At 38.7% G+C, this 23734-nt stretch overlaps 1 protein-coding gene across 2 annotated transcripts in view; it reads right to left on the bottom strand.

Annotated features, from left to right (window-relative positions):
* ENPP1 (ectonucleotide pyrophosphatase/phosphodiesterase 1) overlaps positions 1 to 23734 on the bottom strand; it is a 57475-nt gene that overhangs the window by 26518 nt on the left and 7223 nt on the right. For both annotated transcript variants that reach the window (XM_075087645.1, XM_075087646.1), the window contains exons 2-8: positions 15807 to 15879; positions 14081 to 14197; positions 11687 to 11812; positions 11458 to 11518; positions 6482 to 6579; positions 2480 to 2559; positions 1145 to 1264 (exon numbers count right to left, since the gene is read on the bottom strand). In XM_075087645.1, the coding sequence (XP_074943746.1) occupies positions 1145 to 1264; positions 2480 to 2559; positions 6482 to 6579; positions 11458 to 11518; positions 11687 to 11812; positions 14081 to 14197; positions 15807 to 15879 (675 nt within the window). The remainder of the gene's footprint in view (positions 1 to 1144; positions 1265 to 2479; positions 2560 to 6481; positions 6580 to 11457; positions 11519 to 11686; positions 11813 to 14080; positions 14198 to 15806; positions 15880 to 23734) is intronic.

Here is a 23734-nt window from a genome sequence, read left to right as displayed (position 1 = left end):
TGCAGGTCACTGCATTAGCTGAGTAACTGCCAGATCCACTACCACCCCACTGGCTCTGCACCCTTCAGCAAGATCAAAAACTAAAAACGTAAGTGGAGCGCTCCAGACAATCTTGCATGCCATCGCTATCTGCAGTCCAGATACACACTGCAGCCTGACTCCTTTTGGCAAACACTCGCATCCCTTCTGCTGCTATACTGTGGGGCAGGGGGGGCAGGACAAAAGTAGAAACCATTAGCTCCCATGAATGGAGCAGTAATGCAATGGTAGAATTCTCATCCTGAAAAGCGGGTTCATTTGCCCAGTGAGGAAAATACCCAAAACCATGGCTGAACAACAGGAAGGGGAAATGTCTCAAGAACACTGAAGCAAGAAGAGGTGGGAATGTTCTGAGGACCTCCAACCCACATACTCTGAAATACAGGAGCAAGACTTTGGTCAACCCTTCTGATTTTACTGCTGATATCATGATTTGCAGGTTTCTGTCTGCCTTCTGCATGTTTTCCTGCGTGACTCGTACACCGCTTTCTTCTCAGTGGCCCACAAAGCCTGCACTTGTACTTTCTTCCCTCAACAACAAAACAAAACCAACCAACCAAAAAATCAGCCTTCCCCACGTTACTAAGTAGTTGCATCTGTTCCCTTGCTTTCTTCAGGCTAGCACTCACCCAGACTTTCCCATGTCACTTGATTTTGATGGTAGTCTCGGCAGATTTGCCATAACTGTATGACTGAACTGAGGCCCCTTCTTTAAAAACTGCATCTTCAGTCTTAGTAGCAATTTGGGCAGAGTGTAAACTTTTACTACTGCTCATTACTAAAACTGACTGCTCTGTTGATTTCCTCAGAGAAGTTAACTGCAAGCCCACTTCAGTTCAAAACCAGAACAAAATCTGGTATCTCTATTAGTTATTTTAAACTAGTTTTCTCCTTAGAGAAAATTCCATTTAAGTTCAACAAAATCTGTTACACTTTGTTTCATTTGTCATTTTACAGCTCTCATATTGCAGTCATGCTGAGTAATGCTTCTTGGCTGACTTAGAAGTACCCTCTGTACTCTTTCAACACCACTATGCATCCAAGTGATATTAAGTAACAAAACAACAGACTGATTGTACATTCTCAGCAGTATATTAATACTTACAGGCTGTCCTTGATACCACTGTGGATTAAACTTCTCTTCACTTTTAAGGGCGAAGGATGCATTTCTTTTGGGATCATACATCTTGTTATCAATTATACCATGAGACTCAGGATACAGCCCCTGTAATTGTGACAAGGTATACTCTCAACATCATCAAGAAAAAGATCTTTCCAGCTACCTAGACAGATGTCTGTTAGACAAATATGTCCAGTGAATAATCTATATCTTACATCTACTCCACCAGTACCTCAAGACCCAAATTCAACAGCATCACCTACCACTGCTACCAAGCCCTACCTTCCAATTCTTAACTGCTTCTCAGTGAGATTAAAAAAAACATAGGCAAGCAACTTGTGCTGGGATCAAACCAAGAGACACTGTTAGGTAGTTTTAACAGACTTTGTGCTCTGCCTTCAAGCAGACTAGCTCCTTTTTACCTTGAAGGATATAACACCACCACCATTAGGACCCTGATACACACCTTGCTTGCTACTTTTCACAAGAATAGGGAGCTGAGACAAAGCTCTACACTGCATTTAGGGACCCTCTCACCTGGTTGCAGGGCATGATTAATGCCTCTTAGCTGCATATGCAATCATGGATTTTTGTGAGGATTACACAGTTAAATATCTTATTCCCAAACCTGTATGTCTCACTTACCAAAAAACAGTCCTGACAAACTGGGAAGATAAGAAAGAAGGTGCAGACCCTCAAGCCTTTGACTGAATTTTAGTTCTGACATGATGAAACTAAGAAGGACCTGCTGTATTCCGACCCTGCGTTTGGTGTTGAAAACCTCCGTTCTTCTTTTTCCTGCTATACGCAGGTGTTGATAAATTTACAAGATCAGCTTTGCGCCATTCCTATCCAGGTTTGGGTACAGTCCATCACAGAGTCAACACTAATGTTATGTTCAAATCTTTCCTTTCATTTCACACTCTTCCTTGCACCATGTCAAGATACTTAAAGAAGTGGAACAAGGCTGGCAGTTTAAGAGTCAGGCTGCTCTCACTCCAAGAGAGAGCGTGCTGCAATTTAATGGAAATATTTATCCAAATGAAGAGTTGTAAAGGGATGTGACCTTCCACCTATATGGGAGTTGTTGCAGCTAGTCTTGGAAGGACTGGATTACTTAAATCTGACCATTTAACTGTAGTGTTATATAATGACTGTTAATCTAAATCAGATAAAGAGTGTAATATATACATTTTTATATTCTGAATAGAAAACCTATTATGTTAAAAATCAATCAAAAATGTACTATTCCTATGAAGACAACTTGATAATGAACAGTCTCTTCAGTAGTGGAAACACATAATATACAGGAATTCTTACTGTAACGATGGAGTAATGATTGGGAAAGGTTTTTGAGGGATACACTGGTCTCATACTGGAAGTGTATGTTCCACATTTCTCTAGACAGAAGAAAGAAAAATCAGCAGAATTACAGAAATACAAACTTTACAAGTTTGTCTCATGGAGATATATACATATTTTAAAAAAAATCAGACAAAAAACCCACCTCAAACAACACAAAACCAACAACATAAGAGATTACTGTAAAGTTTTAATTCTTTAAATTCTGAACTTAATACTTTATTCTTCTTCCCACATTCATTTATATTCTGACTAAATAGCTATACAATAGTTATATAAGTTTTATGTATTCCTAATGACTGACTTCAGTGGTCACACGAGCAAAACCTACAGTCCTTATGAAAAGCATGCATAAATAAGTATGAATAATCAAAGAAATCGCACACCCCAAAGTAGCCCTGGTGCATGGTAAGTGCAGTCTGCAGCTTGAGACCAACTAGCTACTTCACCCTGGGCACCTCCAGAGATGAAGCTGCCACTGGCACAATGGTGCTCTGGTGCTTTCAATCACCTGTCACATCACTATTCAGTTTGCATTCTCCTTTTTATTTAAAAAAAAAAAAAAAACAACTCTTATTCTAGGATGAATCTCAAAGTTTTATTCATCTTGATATAAAAATCATAGGTTTCTAAGGAGACTAGTGTACAGTATTTGTCAGTATGCAGAGTCTTTAGCCAGGCCAAAGCACTTAAGCAAAGCTTACTTAAGTTAGGTGCCTAAATCTTTGGTGGGTAGGGGGCAGTTAAGAAGAAAAAAAAAAAGCCTTAACAACTTCAAAAATACTTTGTGATAAAACCACTTCAACTGATGCTAAACAGCTCAAACTAATGTTCCTATAGAAAGAAGACCACTGGCCGCCTTCACTAGCCCTCTGGGTCATTATATATAAAATAAAAAATAAATTAAAGGTTTGATAATATAAAAAATGTTGTGTCACTTTGAACTAATAGGATTGGGGCTTTGGATTAGATCTCAGCTGAAATAATAAGTTTGAGCTAACTGGGATAAGAAGCCACCAAGCTGGAAAAAGAAATCCTTTAGAGTTACATAGACATCCTCTCCCCCATTTGCATTCTGTAGTAACAAATCACCATGTGTACCCTTTTTGGTACTGCCACACACTTCACAGAACCACAGAATCACAGGTTGGAAGGGACCTCAGGGATCATCTAGTCCAACCTTTAGACTGGGAGAACGGGATTTGTTCAGCCTTGAGAAAAGGAGGCTTAGGGGGGATCTCATCACCATGTACCAGTACTTAAGGGGTAGCTACAAAGAGGATGGAGACTCCCTTTTTACACAGTCACATGGAGAGGACATGGGGGGGATGGACAGAAGTTGCTTTAGGGGAGGTTCCGACTGGACACCAGAGGGAAATTTTTCACAGTGAGGACAGTCACCCATTGGAATAATCTCCCCAGGGACACTTGATGCATTTCAACAATTTCCAAATCTGTTGCTGAGGCTGTTTTCCCAAATCGTAGTATTTTGGTCGGGGTGGTGGGGAGGGAGGTTGGGGTGGCTTGGTTTTGTTTTTAAGGTAAGAGAAAACTACACTTAAACCTTGTTTTGTCCAAAATCCTAGGGGGTTTTGCTGGGACTTTCCATAAGATTCATTTTCCTTCTTTTTGGCTTACTGTCTTAGTTAAAGACAACTGAAGACAAAAGGAGGGTTTATTTTAAAATTATGTTATCACAGCATAAAAGTATGTGAAAATATCTTCTCTGAACCCCATATGCACACATTACAGCTATGCCTGGGTTCACCGAGAACCCTCAGCTCCATGCTGAATTGCCCACCTTTCAGCAGGTAGCAGAGTGTGCGTATAATAAAATTTACTGAAAGTGAAATACTGATATTGTCTTACAGGAATCTAGTCTAACAGATCTCTCCAAGGAGACATCAGAATCTCATTGTAGGCATGGCTGAACTAACAGGACTAGATAATTGAAATATTTTTATCAAACAGAAGGCTGCACAGTTCTAATCCAATAAAGAACTGGGCAGTCCGATAAGTCACTTAATGTAAATAACTCTTCACTGCTTTGTAAATGCTGACATTCATAAACCGTGTCTCTTTTTGAGCATTTACTAGTCCTGTAAAATGGCTAACTATGAACTACAAAAGGATTCAATATAGTTTTTCAGCAATAGTCCAGCAATTCATCTGTTATTGTTACTCATCCACCAAAGAGGGATAGATTTCATTACCTCTTCCTGCACAGTAAAGTATTGTAGCAGTATCTAATAACGCATAGAAATATTTTTACAGTGTGATTGCTTCCATCATTTTCAGTGCCTACAGACACGGGGGACCCAAAGCACATGGAAATTTGAAGCCACAGCCCCTCAGTGTCATGTGATCTACACCCACCTATTTTCATTCATTCATGAGACTACTTTTCTCTTACTGAAGAAAATTTGCCTTATCTCAGCTTTTCACCCACCATTTTACTATAAGGGGAAAAAAAATACTAGAAAGCAAGGTTTTGTAACAAAAGAAAGCTAGATATATTGTGGTATATCATAAAAGTCTTCTATCAGATTACAAGCTTCCTTTTTTACAAGATTCCTAGATAAAAACAGATTACAAGGTTCCTAATTACAAGATTACAGGTTCCAGAGTAATATAGAACTGTAGACATAATGCAGAAATAGTATTTTTCCCCAGACTGTTCCTTATTTTATTCTGTGCAAAACATGTATTATTAGACAGTCTGTTTTCAGAACCCTTCAAAAACCTAAGTTTTGACCATCAAAAACTCCACAGAACTGGAGAAGTGAAGTGCCTTTGATGAGACTTGTATTTCTTAGTGGTCAGAATTTATCATGGCTTCAATGGAAACAGAAATACAAGTTTACTAGAAGACAATGAGAGGAGTTGCACTGTAGCCTATCCAGACCAAAGAATGAAGAAACTTTACACGTGAAAGTGGATGTCGCAGCCTGGCAGTCCTACCGATGCTTTGTGGCACCATCATGTTGTATCTCAGCCAGAGCTATAACAATCTGTAATAGTCGACCTCTCCCCTCAATACCCAAGAAGTCTTCTTCAATTGAAAATTTTCGTAACTGCATGTTATGAAATTGTTTCAAATGTCTTGTTTTATTCTAACATGGAGAAAAAAAAAACCAACCTAAAACCTCAAATGCATCTGTGAATTGTTATTCTCTGGAACAGATCAAGTTGTAACAACCGCTGTATAAAAAAGCAAGTATTTTTACTGAGTTATTTTCAGTCAAACTGAAACCAGCCACCCCAGGTAGTAATTTATGAACGACAAGAAGATTGGCATATTTTTCAGACAAGAAATGCCATCGGTTCTTTACAGACCACAGCTAAAATAGAAACAGGAAAAGTAACTAAAGTTACTTAGGCACTACAAAGTTAAGTAAGACACTACAAAATCTACATTAAAATATGTACTTATAAGGCTCTCATTTCTTCTGAAAATGTTTGTTAAATGAAGTTTTTATTCAGATTCATCACGTTTCTACCAGCCCTTCTATATGATCTGTTCCTAATCTCCTCCTTCTCTACCTTCTTTTTCAAGTATAATGAAATGCTTTCTACCTTGCTTTCCATTTTCCAAAGCCATTCCACCTAAATATGAGACAATATGCAATACAGAGTAAAAAGCATGTTTTCTCCACTTTTAAAGAAATAAAGTAAGCTCACAGCAAAAAGTGCCCATGTCCTAAATACAGCAAGGGCTACTTAATAATTTTTGAGGTTTCACTGAATATCCAAGGGGTCCTTTCCTCACACCCTCCCTCTCCTTGCCCTTCCACACCTCAAGTTCTCTGTCCACAGTTGCTATATAGGGCAACAGCTTAAATTTCCATGGAAGAGTGAGGATTCAAAAGAGTAAGCATAGCTGCATCTGCAGAAAAAACAAACTCTGTGGATTTTTCAGATAAGACATCATGATATTGCTTAGACAAAGAAACTACTCACGTAATTTGCTAATAACAGGTAGAAGTCCACCCCAAGTCTGCAAATACTCTGCTCTGAAGCCATCCAATGAAAATAGTAACACTGGAGACTTGGTAAATCTGAACAAACGGAAATTGAAGTATTAAAAGACAGACTGAGAAATAATTTCCTAACACTTATTTCAAGAAAGTTCCCCCCATATGTTCATTATGGGACTATAAACCAGGCTGAGGAAGAAAGTCCTCCTAAGCAGGAAGGTTCGCAGGCTGGTACAGTGGTGAACAGACCACTCGTCCGGTCCCTCTGCTCGTAGGCTGGCATAGCAACGCTGCCCAAATAGTCTGAGGATTGTAGCAGGGCATGCACAGGGAAATCATAACAAAGCTGATTTCACAAAACCCCAGAAAATAAAGTACAAGCCAAGATGCTAAAATAATCCATCTGGTGGGTTCAGTACCTCTTATCTTGAAATCAGTCCCACTGCAGCAACACTCAGCCCCTCCAACCCCCCTCCTCCCACTCAGAGGTAAGAGCAGGGAAGGAGAAAAGGCAATGTGAAGCCATGGCTTTCCTTTATTCACTTTGCTCCTGAACAACTTGTAGTACAGCTGAAAAAAAGGGAATTTATCTTTTTACACGCACAGTGCACAAAAATGTAAGAAAGTCTAGTGTACAGGATATGTTAAATCAGCAAATATAACACACATTTTTCTTTCCATCTTATAAAGATCATTTAACCAAGAACTGAACCACTATCCCTTTTGTACCACAAGTACTATCAGTCTCCAAACTGAAAAAATGTGGCCCTATGACTGGAACACTGAAACAACATTTCAGCCTGGAACCAGACAGATAAATTCAGAACCTGATTTCACTAGAACCAACAAAAATAAATTCTCCCATCAAGTCTCCACAGGACTTATGTTTTCCAGCCTGGACTTCTTCCCAGCTTCAACACTGTTCAAACAATTTCTCTCCAACTCTAAGTACTTAAACCATTGCATCACAGATGGGAATAGTCATCAGCAACTTCTTCCTTGAAGAAAAAATAGCCTATGTTTGACCTATACGTATGACATGTGAGCCTGCAAGAGATCACTGCAGTGTAGCAACAACCACTGAAAATACAGATTCACATAAAAGAATCAAATATATTTTACATTACAATTGCAACCTAACTTTTCCTTTTTATGTTTACAAATTGTAAAACGAAAATGTTTTTTTTAATCTTTGTTGTACTTTAGTTTCCCAAAATAAAACAGTGACTATCAAAGATCAATATTTATAAAGTGTTGTCAATTTCTTTAGTGAGGCACCCCACAAAAAAATCCAAACTGCCATTTACAAGTGAAACATTTATAAGCTTTATTTCAGTCAAAAAAACATGACTATATTAAACTGAAGATTAGTCAGGCAACAAAAACGTCTATCCTAAGAAAATTTTAATCAACAGTTTGGACAACAGTTCAGCCAAAAGGACTTCATTAGTGAGAACCATTGCATAGCCTACTCTACGCTCCAGACAGGATAAAACACTAGGATATATTTGTAAGATGTGTGTTTGTAGCCTGTTTTTAATCTATGTGGTATATTTAACACAATCTTTTCGAAATCTTAGTAGGGGCAGTTAGCTGGGAACAAGAAATGAATAATCTTCAGACCAAGACTAAAGTCCTTTGGCAGGAAAGGGTAGGGAAACTTCATTATTACCTTTGCCCGTATTACAAGTACTTTTTGCACCACAGATTCTAATCTCTGCAACTTTTGCAAATACCTTCTCCGCCCACCCCCCTCCAACAAATTGAATCCCTCCAACACAGAGGTCTAAAAATCTACACTGCAAAGTTTCCTGAAATAAAATATGAACTTTCAGGCAAAGACTGTTGAATATTACTTACCAACAAGTCTAACTTAAAAAAATATATTTAAAACAACTCAGAAAGGGACTTTACGCAACTGTTCCTGGTTTGGCATTTACAAGTAAACCAACTGTTAAGTACATGTTTTGGTTGTCTGCAAATGCAGCTACTGACCCCCTTTGCACATATAAAATTAAACTTTGCAAAACAGACCATTGCCACAACTAGGAAGGCTGGCCATTTCACTTCTTGTATACTGCTGAAACTCACATAGTGAATTGCCCTGTGCTCAGGGAAGCAAACCATGACAGATCATGTGAAACTACACTCTTTTTGGAACAGTTCCAGTAAAATCCCCAGACAAACTGACCTGAGCTCAGTTCTGAGATGTATCAGCAATTTCCATGACCTTCCTGTCAGTAGCCAAGGTTACACTTGCTACTTCAAAAATGTGCTACCATGAGCAAAGAAGCCTGGGACGCTCAAGTTTTGGCTGTGCCAGTGATTCATTCTGGCTGTGTCCAAACAGTATGACAAGGGTGTTTCACAGCTCTTGGATAAATATGTATGCCACAGTCACATCCTGACTCCAAACTGAAGGAAATGCAGTGGTAATTATCCCCTCCTATAAACTGGCTTCTATGGAAACATAATGCAGGCAATACAGGCTTGCTGTGGTCTAGCAGGTTCACCAGTCTGCATGATCAAGAGCCCAGAACTGTGGATCACACTGCCAAGCTGACCTGCCTCACCACAGGCAAGTTACACCACAATTAAAGGAAAAAAAAGACGGAAAAAGAAAAAAAGAAAAGAAAGTCCTCTTCAAAAGCTAAGCATACTACACAGAAAACTTCCTTTCCTCCCCACCATACACTACTGCCTATATACAGCCACAAAACATAGGAAGCTTTCTTTACCGCTAAATGTATGAAATGCCTCAACAGGAGGCATGATAGAAATCTTCAAATATACAGGAGACATCTGCAGAGAGGAAAGGAATCAGCTGCTCTTCCAGCTCAATGAAGACAGAACAAATGGTGACAGGCTTAGAGTAGAGCAAAAAGGTAATAAGACATCAGGAAAACCATCTAGCTAAGCACTAGGATAAACTGCTTAAGTAGGTTTGAAGTCTCAGAGTATCATTTCATTCCTAGAACAGGGGGAAGGACTAGATCATTCCTGGAATCTTACAGTCCATTAACTTTAAAATCCTATTAAAAAACTTAGAACCTAGTCTTGGAAAGACTTAGATGTGCACTTAGTTTTAAGCATTTGATCAGTCTTACTGAAATTGAGGGATTTCTCAGATTAAACACCTCATTGAACACTGCACCACAAGAGTAAACCCAACTTAAACCAAAACAGAATAAAACCAACAATTTGAATCCACAAAACATCCTCTATTGATATGCACAGAATCAGAATTGATATCTTGAGGCCTCAAAATGAGCACCAAGCTAAGTCACCTGTACTCCTGCCTACTCGACCATAGGAAGTGGATTGTTTACGGAGTTGTTAGTTTTGGAAGAGCCTTGTGCGCTAATAGTCTGAGATGAGCCTCAGTCAACACTGTTTGATTCAGCTTTGACCACACATCACGCTTTCCTGTATTGGGTTTTATTGCAACATTTTTGGTTTTGCCAGGATTAAAACAATTTTAATAGAGTAACTATGCATCCCTTTCATGTGCTGAATGGAAAAAAACAAACAAAAAACCCTAAAACCAAGTTAACCAACAGGAGTTGCCCTAAAGCATTTACACCATTAACTGTGGCTGTGGATGTGCACAAGGCTCTTGCTTGTTTATCCACTCCTTGGTCTTGCATCAGGGAAGTCAACATCCAGGAGTCGGTTCCCAGCCTACAGTCCTGAATGGTCCCTGTCCTCAGAACTGGAAGCTTTTGCCATTAACTTCTGAACTGCCTGGCTACCACGCTCCTACATGGCAGCTTATCAGATACTTGGACTCCCAGATGGAGAGAAGCTCCAACTTCTGTCTTGAAGAAGGTTCTGAAGTGTCAGCATTTGTTATCACTCTGAATCAGAATGAAAAGTGCCTATTTGGTATAAAAATATTCCAAAAGGAAATGTATTTTGACAATATTATAATTCCAATGAATAAATATAGCACTATTTAAATATCTTAACATAAGTCAAAAAAGTAATGACATAATAACAAAAGGAAGTGTTTTTGCTTTACTAAAAATATCCCTAGCACACCATAATTTCAAAGTCATCAAAATTAAAATAGGTTCGATTTTTGTGACACTTTTCAGACAAGAATATAACTGAACTCAACTCATTCAGTAAGCTATTTTCCAGTGGAACACTTTTCAGTCAAGAATGTTTAAGTCACTTCTACTAATAACTTATAAATGCAGTCATGGTTTGCAGTCAACCTTAGCTTTAAAGTTAATTTGAAGATCCCACAGCAGAAACATTACCAGAAATGCAGGCTTTTTTCCTGGCTGGGAACTTTGCTGTACTATTCGAGCCCAAGTGCTGATGCCATAAACTACATGAGTCATCTCTCACACTGTACACATAACTTGCAGGAGCGGGCCCAATGTGGAACTGAGCCAAAAAATAAAAGGATCCCACGTCGTTTTACACCTTTTAAAGAAAGTAGTTCAGACAGCTTGATAATAATGCTGTCCCACTGCTGGTGAAATTGCAACAGTGATCCACTCTGCAGCTCTGGGGCTGGAACAGGCAAGGAAGTGGAAAGGTCTTCAGAAGTGACTGGGGAGAGAGGCAGTCTTGGGAGTCTGAGATTTCTGGGTGGGTCACAATATTTGGGACAGTGCGTATTGGAGCATACGCAGGACAATAATGAGGCCGGCACAAGGCAGAGCTGCCTAGAGCACACACATCTGTGAGAAAGTAGGGTTCAGGAATAGGCGTATCTTGCAAGTCAAGCAAGCGCTGGGATACATGAGCACTGCTGGGATAAAGCAACCTGATCTGTTAGTAAGCGCTACCAAATGCTGGATGAACAGGTGTCCTTCTCAGTCTGGCAGCTTCTCTCACTGTGGATAAGAAAAGCAAGCAGGTCCCAGGAAGGCACAGTAGGGAAAATAATCTCAAAAATGAAACGTAAGCAAAGAGCAGAGCTATGCAAATATACAACATCCTCACCCTTTTGGACACTGAGGTTCAGTAATGTCCTCACACTCTTCTTCAACCCAGCTTGCCTCTCCTTAAAACAAATGAGTGCAATTTTATTTTTTAAGACAGTACATTCTTATTTATAAATGCAAGCTTTTTCATTTTATTAGATGCTTTTAAAATTATATTATGTCCTTGCTCCTTTCATACAAATATGGGTATATATAAGAGACTGTAGGAATTTGTTGAGGTTATTTACCTTTACAAACGGCATGATAATTGACACAGCAATCTTTATTTTCCATACAATCATCAGAACAGGAACAATGGTATTCTGGTCGCCTCTTCTCTCCACACCTAAATTTACTGCAGGTCCATATATGCGCTAAAAAACAGACAAGAGAAGACGACAGCACAATGATTAATACCAGTGTAAAAGTTCTGTCTCAAATGTGTACTCACTGAAAAACAGTCCTGAGGGATCTCATGCATGCATAATATTGCAAGCTTTGGCAGTTTGGAAAATAGAAACACCCATGGCTAAAGAATCCAAGCACATACCCATCTGAATACAATTATGCAGCATATGGTAATAAATATCACAAATAGAAGAGGTCAACGTAAAGAAATCTGTTTACAGACCTCCTAAAGTATAGTAATTTATGTGCATTTCATCTGGTAGATGCATACTATAAAGAAGCTCCCAAACAACTCCCCCAGAAAAAACGCAAACTTGAGTCTGAGTTTGGAACGCCTAGCATTCCACTGAGCAGCACTAATTTATTCTGACTTACACCGAAGTCACAACGGCTTTTACCAGTCACCATCAAGCACTTCAGCCTCCTTCAGCACATCTTAGGCATGGGCATAACTGTCACTATTTGAGACTATATACATAAGCTCACAGGAAGACCTACTGACTTCAGCTTCATTGCTGTTTTTAGTAGAGACCTTTTTTTCCTGAACCATATTGATTTTTCTGAATGGAATATTCCAATACATCCTATCATTTGAAGATGATCATTTTGTTATCAGTTGTAAGCACAAGCAGATTCTTTGCAGTCAATGAGGATTAACATGAATGAATTTACCAACAGAGTGAATACTTAAGTGATGGTCTTAAACATGGAAGCCAAATCTAAATGTCTGAGTAGAGGACAATCAGTACATGACCTTCATACATGACTAGCAATTAGAAATCCCTAAAGGCATTCTCAGAATGTTAATCTCACTTTCAGGAATACTGAACTTCAGTACCTCCACCAGTATCAGTAGATCTTCACTTCTGTGAGAGATAGAAGAATCTATTATGGCTCTAGTTACATGACACTATTTGGAAACTAGAATTTGATTCTCCATGGATGTTAAGGCTAATTAATTAAAAAAAAAAAAAACAACCAACCCCAACACCTAACAATGAATTCTCATTCTTACTGCTAAGACAGAGTCTCTAGTTTGTTTTTAAAGAATGCTTTAAACTAAGGGAGGGTGGTATAATGAAACAAAGGAATAAATCCCATACAACTATTCTATAAGCAAAAAGCTTTATGCAATTTTGAGGACCTTTCAATAATAGTCAGTTGATGCAGAGATCTGAGCTCAGTTTAATCATTTGGTTTTAAAAGTCAACATTGGAATTTTTAATTTCAGGGTGAGACTACATTGACAAATTTTGCAAATACACATAAAGAGGAATCAGAAGAAAAATAGTTAACTGAAAAGAATGCTGCATATGAAGCATTAAGACAAAACCAGAATAGAGAAAACAGTCGGGTTCTGTCCTTAGTGTTACTACCCGCACTAACATCTTTCTCTGTAAAATGCCTCTGTTGTGCTTTTCATACCTTTGCCTATCTGACCTTTGCTTTCTGGCAAATCATGAGAACTGCTTCCCACTTCGCAATCATTCTCCACCAGTGCCATCTGTTTTGTCACCCCACCTTGTCCCAAAGGCCAGCACGTGACTCTTGCTTCACACTCAGGCTGGGGAGTAACAGTGCAGAGGGCCTGGGTAGCTGGGTAGGGAGAGACAGCAGCTTTCACAGAGCAGCTCTGTCCTCCTCCTTTCTCACATGGGCGCTGACAGAAAGATACAATTTTCAGAATGCACTCCTATTCCTGGCTTGCCTAAGAACACTGGAGTTGTCCCTGATGCTAGGGACAAAGCAGGTCACTGTTCTCTCACCCCCAGACAGAGAACAAAAGGCTGGCTGAGACCTCCAGTTGCAGTTGTTCCTCCTCTTTCCAAGAGGGAGGGCAGCAGCACAGTCCCTTGCAGCCTCTTTCCCCACAGGAGCTATGGGAAAGCCAGCCTACCGACTACTTCAGCTTCTATGTAGTCCAGCTGAGTGAAAGACAAGCTTTGTTTATGTACAACAGCAGCTGCACCAAAGCCCCGATGTTTCCACAGGAGTCCCCAGTACTACTCTCACCACTGCAACTCCACCCGTGGTTGCAACAGCAGGAGCACTAAGAGGGGGAAACCGCTGGTATCAGAATGACCCTGCTGTACAGCAGCCCATCTTTTGCACTCACGGCCCATCTGAAAGAAGTCAGGGGTTACAGCCACCCAACCACAACAGTACTCACATATACAAAGTTGTCCTACATCACAGAATAGGGGAGTTTGCCCCATAGCTTTTTCCATCCTTACCTGGTTGTATACATGCTTCCTGGTAATCTAAGCAGCAGTTTCCAAGCTTGACGCAATCTCTATCACAACGGCAGCTTCCAAAGGTCCTTTCAAAGCAACGACCTTTGCAGGTTTTCACTGTAATATTGGATAGTGTTAGATGTCAGTGGCTGAGCCCAAATCAGTCAATGTGCAAAAGAAACAAGTGGGACACAGCTGGTCCTTCCACAACTTACAGATGGCTGCAAAAACAGTGACAGCCAAAAGAAAGGGAAATCTTTATTTTCTGTTATTGAACAAAAATATTTTTTCATCATATTGAACAAAGGGTTCTGTTCTGTTTCAGCAGGAACATGGCATTTCATTATTGGCAGAAACAAGTGAAGCAAAAGACTACAATTCTAGTTGTGACTGTCCTTGCCCTTCTGTATCACCAGAGCACACAAGTACAATCATTCAGAAATACGGCAGATCTCTATCAGAGGAAATCTGAACCTAGGTTTTCAATACAAGTCCCCTAAACAGTGAAATGTTTTTGCAGAGAACACTGATCATCATTTTCCCATCTGACAGTGTTCCACTTTCTATAAATAATTAAACATTAATTAGAATCTAGACTGTATTGGCTATGCTTGCAACTCTCCCATGCTCATGCCCTGTTTGAATTACTGTCTTCATACAAATCAGAGGAACCGAAGAAGCCCCAGTTCCGCATCCCACTGTACCAAGGTTAAGGTACTGTGTCAAGACACAGGAAGGGCTGTTCTAAACCTGACACAGAAGATAGGAACTTCAGCGTACCGCTCGCTGGCTTAATTTTTGTTCAGTTTTAATGTTTAAAAAAAAAAGGCATAGCATTCTTCTGCTAGATTGGGGTTGCCTGGGGGAAAAAAATACTGGTGATGTGAAGCATTAACAACACTTAAGTAGCTGGTCAGTCTGTTTCATCCTGTGCAATCACCAGAAAATAATGAGGTGAATCCTTCACTTCTTTGGCTCTTCTTCTCAAGAATTTTGAGGTATGTGATATTAGGAAAATGAGACAATATGGAGAAGCTGTAATAAAATGAGAAAAAACCCTGAACAGATTCTAGTGGTAAATTAATAATCTGAATTTTGGTTAAAAATCATTGCAAGACTGTTTGTTAAACAGATCAGCTCTGGAATTATTCTAGATAGTTGTTCCCAAAGCGAAGTTTGATTTCTTAAAATACCTTTCATAACCTTCTACCTGAAGAAACTTCATCACTAAAAAACCACATATTTTTCAGGACTGAAAACAGCCAGAGGAGTTCCACAAGGAACGTTTTCAGACTACAATTCTAACCAGTAAAAAAAATAACTTTTTTCCCCCCCATAATTGACTGGAAAAGATGAAAAACAAATGTTCCAGGACAACATGAAATATAAATTGTTGGGTTTTTTTTATAGTGAACTGAGAAAAGCCAGCCATGTGACATCACCACAGTGAGACTTGGGATACATGGAAGCTGCCAGACCAGACAGCCACTGAGTGCCAGGATCAGTTTACCTCCCAAGTGAGTACACACAAGTGCTGAGTACACCTGAGGTTTATTTCCTGGTATTTTCATTCCCCTTTAACTGAAACTGTTTCAAGTAATGCATCCAAACCTCTTCCTGCAGCAAGAAAGGGTAGCATCCTGATAATATCAAAATTAATTTACCGAAAGAAAAACAAAAAATGAATTGTTTAGAAATATTACTAAATAAAAGGTATACTAGTTACCATCTTTTGAACAGCTAGGCTTCAGGCCAAATATACATCCTAGGATTGTCGTTAGCATGCAGACACAAAGTACCTGTGGGACAGAAAGGAAAAGTAAGTAATCTTAAATGACCACTGAATGGTTTTGAAAGTCCTCATTATCTCTATAATACTATACAACTGTACTGAAATTGATACACATGCAGATCAGGAATCAGGAGGTTGGTTTCACAAGCAGTTTTCACTCACACAAGTAGTTATGTTGCTTGCAATTGATTACTGGTGCATGAACATGAATATTCTCAAGACTCGGTCTGAGTATTTAATTTCTTATCAAGTTATTTAATGTAGATGTGATTATATATTTCTTTCTTACAAATAAAAAAATCAAGATATTTATGGTTACATATATATCAGTTTTATAGAAAACTTTCTTTGCTCCACCTCTTCCTTCCTCCTAGGTTGTTCTAAGAAAGTGAAGTTTTGCCATTGACCACAGACTACAAACTGAAGGCATAGCCCTTAAGTGATACCTATAATTTTCTTAGGCAGGAAAACTTTTTCCCACTTCCTAGTATCTAGTACATACTAGATGTTGGTCCATACCATGGTAGGCAACTGTGGGATGTCACATTAGACTGACCACAGTGTCTTACACTGACCAGAAACTATGCCCATGTTTATTTTGGATACTGAATGTATTAAAGTTATCAAACAAGCACCATATTGTCTTTGCCCAGCATATTAGGGCAAGATCTAATGCCTACTCAAATACAGGGAAAGGTTCCTTTTATCCTCATTAAGTATTGGATTTGGTCATAAACTCTTTAGGAAGAAGATACACATTATCATCGCATGTAGAGTAATTAAAGAGTCCAGAGAAGCCAATAATGCACCGATGATGGCTATTCTATTCAAGTGTAGAATGTAATAAGGTAGTTTGCCAAAAATCCTGAATGAGAAGGCACTTCAATAATGCAGACTTTCTTATTCAGAAGTATTTAGGAAGGCATGGGTAGGAGAGAATGTACACATGACTTATGGTCATTGTTTTTTGAGGAGAAATTGCTTTCAAGCAATACTTCAATAACTTTACGTAAATGCCCACACGAAGTCTCTCCCTTTTTTCCCCTCCTCCCCCATCAGCAAAAGCTGCTGAGTCAGTCTTTTGAGTATGATGCCTGAATTATGTTGTGGTGTGGCAAAAACTCATCCCATTTTAAAATACACCTGATTTCTTAAGCTTATTTCTTTAAAGACTGTGAACACTTTGGTAAATAAAAGCTATTTGTGTTGGTTTTGACAAATACATAGTTCACTATACAATTTTCTTCACTGAACAGTTTAATAAAGACAGTAAGAAAGCAATTTCTGGAATGGGTAGCAATGAAATTCAGATAGTCTGGATTTGTGAAGTGTAAATGATCATAGACCATATTAACCAGTGTCAGAAATATTACGTATATAGCATTCATGAAAAAAGGGAATTATAGACTGGACCCGATGAAACTTTGGCCTAGAATTCTGAAGCAGGCAAGCCTGGAATCTTAGATTATTCAACACAACGTCTAGCAGAGAAATAGGTACTTTTGAGTTCAAATCTATGTTTGAATTGACAGGGAAAGGAGGAAAATAATACAAGAATGAGGAAGAAGTCTGGCACTATCAATGCAAAAATGCACCTAGATGCACTACAACTGATAGAAAGGTGTAAGTCTCCATTAACCCAGCTGTCAAGAATGAACATGACTACAGAGCTGCATACTTGCCTTTTTTTTTTTTTTAACAGCATGCTAACATGTATTATCAACAACATTTTCTGTTAAATTGGTATCAACAGTATTATCTTCCATGTAAATTGTTCTGGGCCTTTGAAATCTTCCATATGAAATATTAGCTAGACAGGAGCATGTGCACAGCTAAGTAGGTAGCATGTCAGATGCAAGATGTCAAAGCACAGTAAAATCAGTGAAGAGAGCAAAACCTTTTAACTTATATATTATTATTTGGAAATTACAAATTGATTAATTTGTTTTTAAAAAGTCAGCTTTAGAACACTTTATTTCAGGGTGATGATATATTACTGCCAGAAGGCTCTGCTACAAAGATCAAACATTAGAATGTCTCTGGTGTGTAACCACAAATACACTTTAAAATAAACACAAGCCACACCTACTCTATCTGTAGGATCTTTATTCCCATATCTTCAAATAGCTACATGACCTATAGGACTTATGCCACCTAAGGCATCCTTGTAATGAAAACACATTTCAGTGACACTAAATTGACTATTAATATTCCCTTATGGAGCTCCAGTGTAGTTAAAGCATGTTTAAATATCAGGAATTTCATTGTAAAACAAAAATAATGTAAAAATAAAATCTAAATAAAAGCCACTCCAAAGTGGCAGCATTATAATACTTCCCAACTAAAACCAGTAAATCCTCACTGAAGTTCTCACAAATAACTCCTGAGATTTTGGCACCATATGTTACAAAAAAAAAAAAATCACAGTATTGTATTCCAGATTTTCAGTTTTACACTTCCATGAACACAATCAATTCCAACAAGCAAAAACATGAAAAGATTATGTTCACTGAAGCATATGAACGTTCTTTTGGGTAGGAAATACTACAAAATGGTAATACTACTTGATACAATAGTGCAACTTCTGTTGCCTGCAAGCAATACTCTGGAAATCTCATAGCATCCCAAACCACAGCATACTCCAGATGCTCTCTGTGTCTCTACTACAAATCAGTTCTGCTCTCAAATTTCTTATATATGCACAAGGCAAAACATGGTCGAGGTCCTTACCTGATATACTATGTCCATCTATAATAAACTAAGATATTGGAACTTCTATTGACTCATTACATTCAAGCCTTTCCTTTACTAACCTTAGTCCCACTAGCTTAAATTTTAGTAAAAATATTTTATTGCAAAATACTAACACTTCCCCCCTCCTTTTTTTGCTCTTTAATACTTAAAGAACCTTCACAAAAATGTTAAGCTTAGAGGTAAAACATTTGACAATATTCTGGGACAGTCAACTCCAGTCTCGTAGACTATACCATGGAATTGCAGCTTAGTGTTTAAGGCTTTGAATCAAAGCTTTATCTCGAGCCTTAATGAATTCAGTCATGTGGATATTATCCCCACAAATGGCACGAATATTCAGCTGGAACAACGTTAAGTAACTAATACTGGCCAACAGCAGCAGGAGTCCTGACTAGGCACAGCAAGAGGTGTTACACTCTGCAGATGAAGATGAATATTCAAGCTAGCTTTAAAGATTGCCCAGGTACAGAAAGTCATCTCCCTGCTGCAGCCCAAATTTGGACTAATTTGCTTTTCTTCTTGCTACATGGGACCTCACTGCAGCAGGTAGGTCACTAATATTACCTGATCTATTTTGCATACAGGTAGCTCAGGTTTGGGATGCTGCAGTCTGCTGTGTAAAGATTATATATTTTTTTAAATTTATATAAAGACACATAGCTGCACATGTAGTCTAAGGTTTACTATCAATAACTTCATTAGAACCCCCCCAGCATCCTGCTGCCAGCACCAGACGCAAAGCTTTAGCTACTACCACACTGTCAGACTAACACCCGCCTTCAAGGTTTTGTCTGTCTTTTAAACAACAGGAGAAAACGTTAACTGCGCGCTCTCACTCTCTCCCATATTCTTCCCCTCAAAAGAGGAAGCAAGAATTGAGAAAAAGGTGCAATTAAAAAAGAATATGGGAATCCAACATTTAAGTAGGAAGGCAAATAAAATTAAAGAACCTGGCCTTGTTATACATAAAAGTAGCACATTACATTTTTATGGTCTGTAACTTGAGAGATTGCCAGGACAAAATGGCAGATTTTGCTTTAATATAATCTGAGAAAAGTTTTTAAACCAACACAGTAACAACTGCAGAGAAGAAAGTGTCCTCTTTTGTTTTAAAAGTATTTTTTAGAAAGTTTGGTTTGGAATCAAAAAACTGTCATCTAGGGATGAATCTCTGTCCCATCACTGCTTCCTTTACGTGGGAGGAAGCAATAAAAGCTTTGCTTTGTAAACATTATGGTGGTTGAGGATAGGTGGTTGAGTGTCTGGAAAACTGCAATCCCCGAAACATTTCAAAAGCCTTTTATTTTGAGCCGGGCAGAGGGAAATATGGTAACATGGTTAGAGAGCAGAATCACTGCTGTCACTCACTTCTAGAACTGCAGCTGTAGAGAATTTGTAAGCAATGGTTTCAGGGAGCTTGTGGAAGGGCCACAGAGCCAGCAAGCAAACAGGCTGCAGACACTGGATCCCAGAGAGGTCAGTCATACTGTACCAGTCTCAGTGACATACAGAGAACTCTCTCACCAGCCTTAGCTACTGTCACCTTTCCTTTGCTATCACATTTTACTCTTCCTTTACACAGTCAATGCCACTGTCCCGTTCCCTCCACTCCTCCCTAGCTCTGTCCATCTCCCCTACTCCTCCTCTACTCTTCTGTTCTGCATTTGCTTTGGCAAAGAATGCATTGATATTTCTTTTAAGGAATAATCATTCTGAATTAAGTTTCTTTCTGCGTTGATCTTCCTCACTCTTTGCCTACCATGTACTCAGTTGCTTTCCATCTTCCTTTCTTCACCCCTGGTGTTCCATGGCCAACAAAACTTGTCACTTAAAGGTTTGGGGCACATTCATTAACAACTACGCAATTAACAAAGAAGCAATGTAAAGTAGTGGTTTTCCATTCTAATCTCCATGATTGACTCTCACAGTTGTGTCATGTCTATCCATAAAGGGAGAATGTCTAGACTGGGTCTGTAATGTCAGTATTACAAAAACCCATGGAATTTTCCAAAACCACTGGGATCCACGAAGGGCACACTATGCTTTCACTGTTATGTGCACCTAGAATAGATGATTAATGACCTGGACCTTAAACACCAAAATTTCTTTGAGAATTTCATCTGCAAAAGTGTAAAGAACACAGTAATAGATAATGAATTTCAAGTAAGAGCAGAGTCTCCTTCTGCCTTTAAAAGGGCATTATTAAAAATGCAGAAAGCATACTGTCCAGAGAAAAAAAAAACCCTTATCTACACTTGCCAGGGCAGTGAAGCACTTATTCATGTCTGTAAAAGTTACTTCTGAACAGGGATAATCCCCAACATCTCAGTTTTACTAAAAAGCAGGGGATACTTAATAAAGTGTACTAAACTGAAAGGACGTGGATACTTCAGTCACACCAGCACAGCTACATAAATCACCTAAAGCCAATACATAAATCACCTAAAGCCAATACATAAATCACCTAAAGCCAATACATAAATCACCTAAAGCCAATACATAAATCACCTAAAGCCAATACATAAATCACCTAAAGCCAATAAAAGTTATCAGCAGCACTGAAGCAAGTCCACCACCTCCTCCATGCATCACTCACGTCTTCTTTCTGCATCTGAAACACTTTTAAGCTCTTCAAAGACATGGTTCTGTTGATCCACACTCCGCACCTAGAGCCCATGAGGAAGAGGTACATATTCTCCTGAAAGGCATTAACATATGAGCTGTTATCAAAGCACACACCTTTCAGCCCTGGCTGTTTTGGTTTTCAAGGCATTTTATACCATGGGAGAATTTAGAGAGATACTAATGTGCAACTATATGCTAGCCAAAAAGAGGTGGAAATGTGGCTTCTGGTTAAATTCCCAGAAAAGATAGCAGTTGACTCTGCTATTTAATCAGCAGATAGGTTTTTACAAAAACCTATGGGTAAACAGGACTGAAAACTGATTTTGATTTATGAGGAAAAAAAGTAAATATTGTACTTGCAGACACAATTCTTTTATTTAGCACAGCAGACTATGAACACAGAAGAAAGACCACCACATACCATCTGGTTCAGTGGCAACCACATATGAATGCATGGTTACATAGAAAGAGTAGAAACTGTCAGTATTACGCCAACTCTAAACTGTTGTCCAAACAAGCTGCACTTGACCCATGAATAAAAATGAAACTGGAGAAGAAAATACAGCCTTGAGCCACCTTCGTGCTCCTTCTATTCCAAAAATCCGTTTTTGAGAATAAAGCTAAAGCTGTTCCAATTTATAGAATCACAGAATGGTTTGGGTTGGAAGGGACCTTTACAGAGAGGTCATCTAGTCCAAGCCCCCTGCAGTGAGCAGGGACATCTTCAACTAGAGCAGGTACTGTCTATAATACTATAGTACTCTCATGAGTGTTGTATCAAGAGGCGTGTAAAAAGGGTGCTGCTTCTACTGGGTACTGACAATACTACCGAATATACCAAGTAAACCCATATTCACCTCTGTTTTTCCACAGCAGATGCTGTTGCCGCTGTTAGAATAACAGCAACATTAGGCTGAGCAGGAATACACAGCAACCTTAAAGAGCAAGTGAAGAAATCCTGTAAAATACTGGAAGAATGTAAGGAGTGTCAAAAATTGCAGATCCACAAAGGGGTACAGGAAGAAGACAGGACAAATAAGGTTTCAAAGCTATTCACTATGGGTCTTTACTAAGTACACTGATATAGATTACAGGCATACCTTTAGTCCTGACTCCTTTCGCCATTTTCCCAAAATGAAAGCCAGGGCATACAAAGAGGCCATTATTTACCTCTGCACCCTTTGAATATAGCCCCTCAAAAAAACAAAAGGCAGACTTCCAAGTTTGGTGCTTCACAACATGGAAATGTTGTATTTCAGCCAGAAGAGGACTCAAGAACTGGCCCACTTGAGCATGCCAGAGATATAAAAGCACAATGGAAGATAAATGGCTGGGTTTGATTATTGGCTTTTGTGTAAGCAGCTGTAACAAGATTGTATTTTTTTATTGTATGAACAATAAACAAAAACCTTTAACACAAACTAGTGCCAAAATACTACCACGTATTAAAGGGCATTTATATAGGTTGACTTGCCTATATGCCATTACTCAACAGAAGGAGAAGGTTCATGCTTACCGGAGTTTCTCCAATAATACAAATATTTCATTTTTTCCTCATTACTTCCCTTTTCTCCTTCACTAACTTATTCACTCAGTGTTGAACAGTTAAACAATAGCCTGTCTGCCAAAAGTCTTTACTTATACTTTCTTTTCCCTCCACCACATTCCATTTATAATAAAATACACTGATATCTTGTGAGTACCCTTAAAGGAAACTTTATACAGCTGACCTGTGCAACACCTGTGCAGAAAAGTATTTTTTGCTTTTTAGCACAGAAAATATGGGAAGTTTATATTTTTTACATGGTTTTGATAATTTCCTATATCATAGGAATATATGGATCATATATCAATTTTTAATATATATTTTCAAAATACCATTCCAATATTGATCATTACAAAATAGCTTCTCTGCAAATCATATATGCTACTGTTCAGTCAAACAGGATAATACCGCAATACAGCATACTGCATAATTCTGTCAGACAGAACATTCTTTAAGAGAAGTATTTATCCACTGCCCATAGCGTATGGTCACAGTGATGTTTGCCAATATATTAATTTCTAATACTGGCTCTATGGTGGGAAACTTTTCAAACCTTTCATGTTTTCAAAGCCTTTAATTTCCTCTACTCCTCCTTTTGGCTGACAGCAACAGAAACATAACTTCTATGGCAAGTCAAGTCAGAACAATCCACTCCTTGTGTAATTCTATTGATGTTGGTGAAAAAACGCCAAGGAAAAAATTTGACGAGCAGGAGTTGGAAGGAAGCCTTGCATAATTTTTATATCTTTTGCCTTGCCTGAAATCTAACAACTCCGGCACAGTAACTAAGTTGTTCTGAATTCAACTCAATAATTACATCTACAGAAAGTCTATCAGTTTAAACTGTTAATGTGTTCCTTATTATTTTAGTATCTGAGAGCCTTGCAGAACTACACCTTTGTGTTGCTGTTCAGACCAAGAGCACACTCCCTCTTCC

The sequence above is a fragment of the Phalacrocorax aristotelis genome, chromosome 3 (genome assembly GCF_949628215.1).
Source record: "Phalacrocorax aristotelis chromosome 3, bGulAri2.1, whole genome shotgun sequence".
Lineage (NCBI taxonomy): Eukaryota > Metazoa > Chordata > Aves > Suliformes > Phalacrocoracidae > Phalacrocorax > Phalacrocorax aristotelis.
The sequence above is the reverse complement of the archived record's forward strand: the minus strand, read 5'-3'. Positions and strand labels throughout refer to the sequence as shown.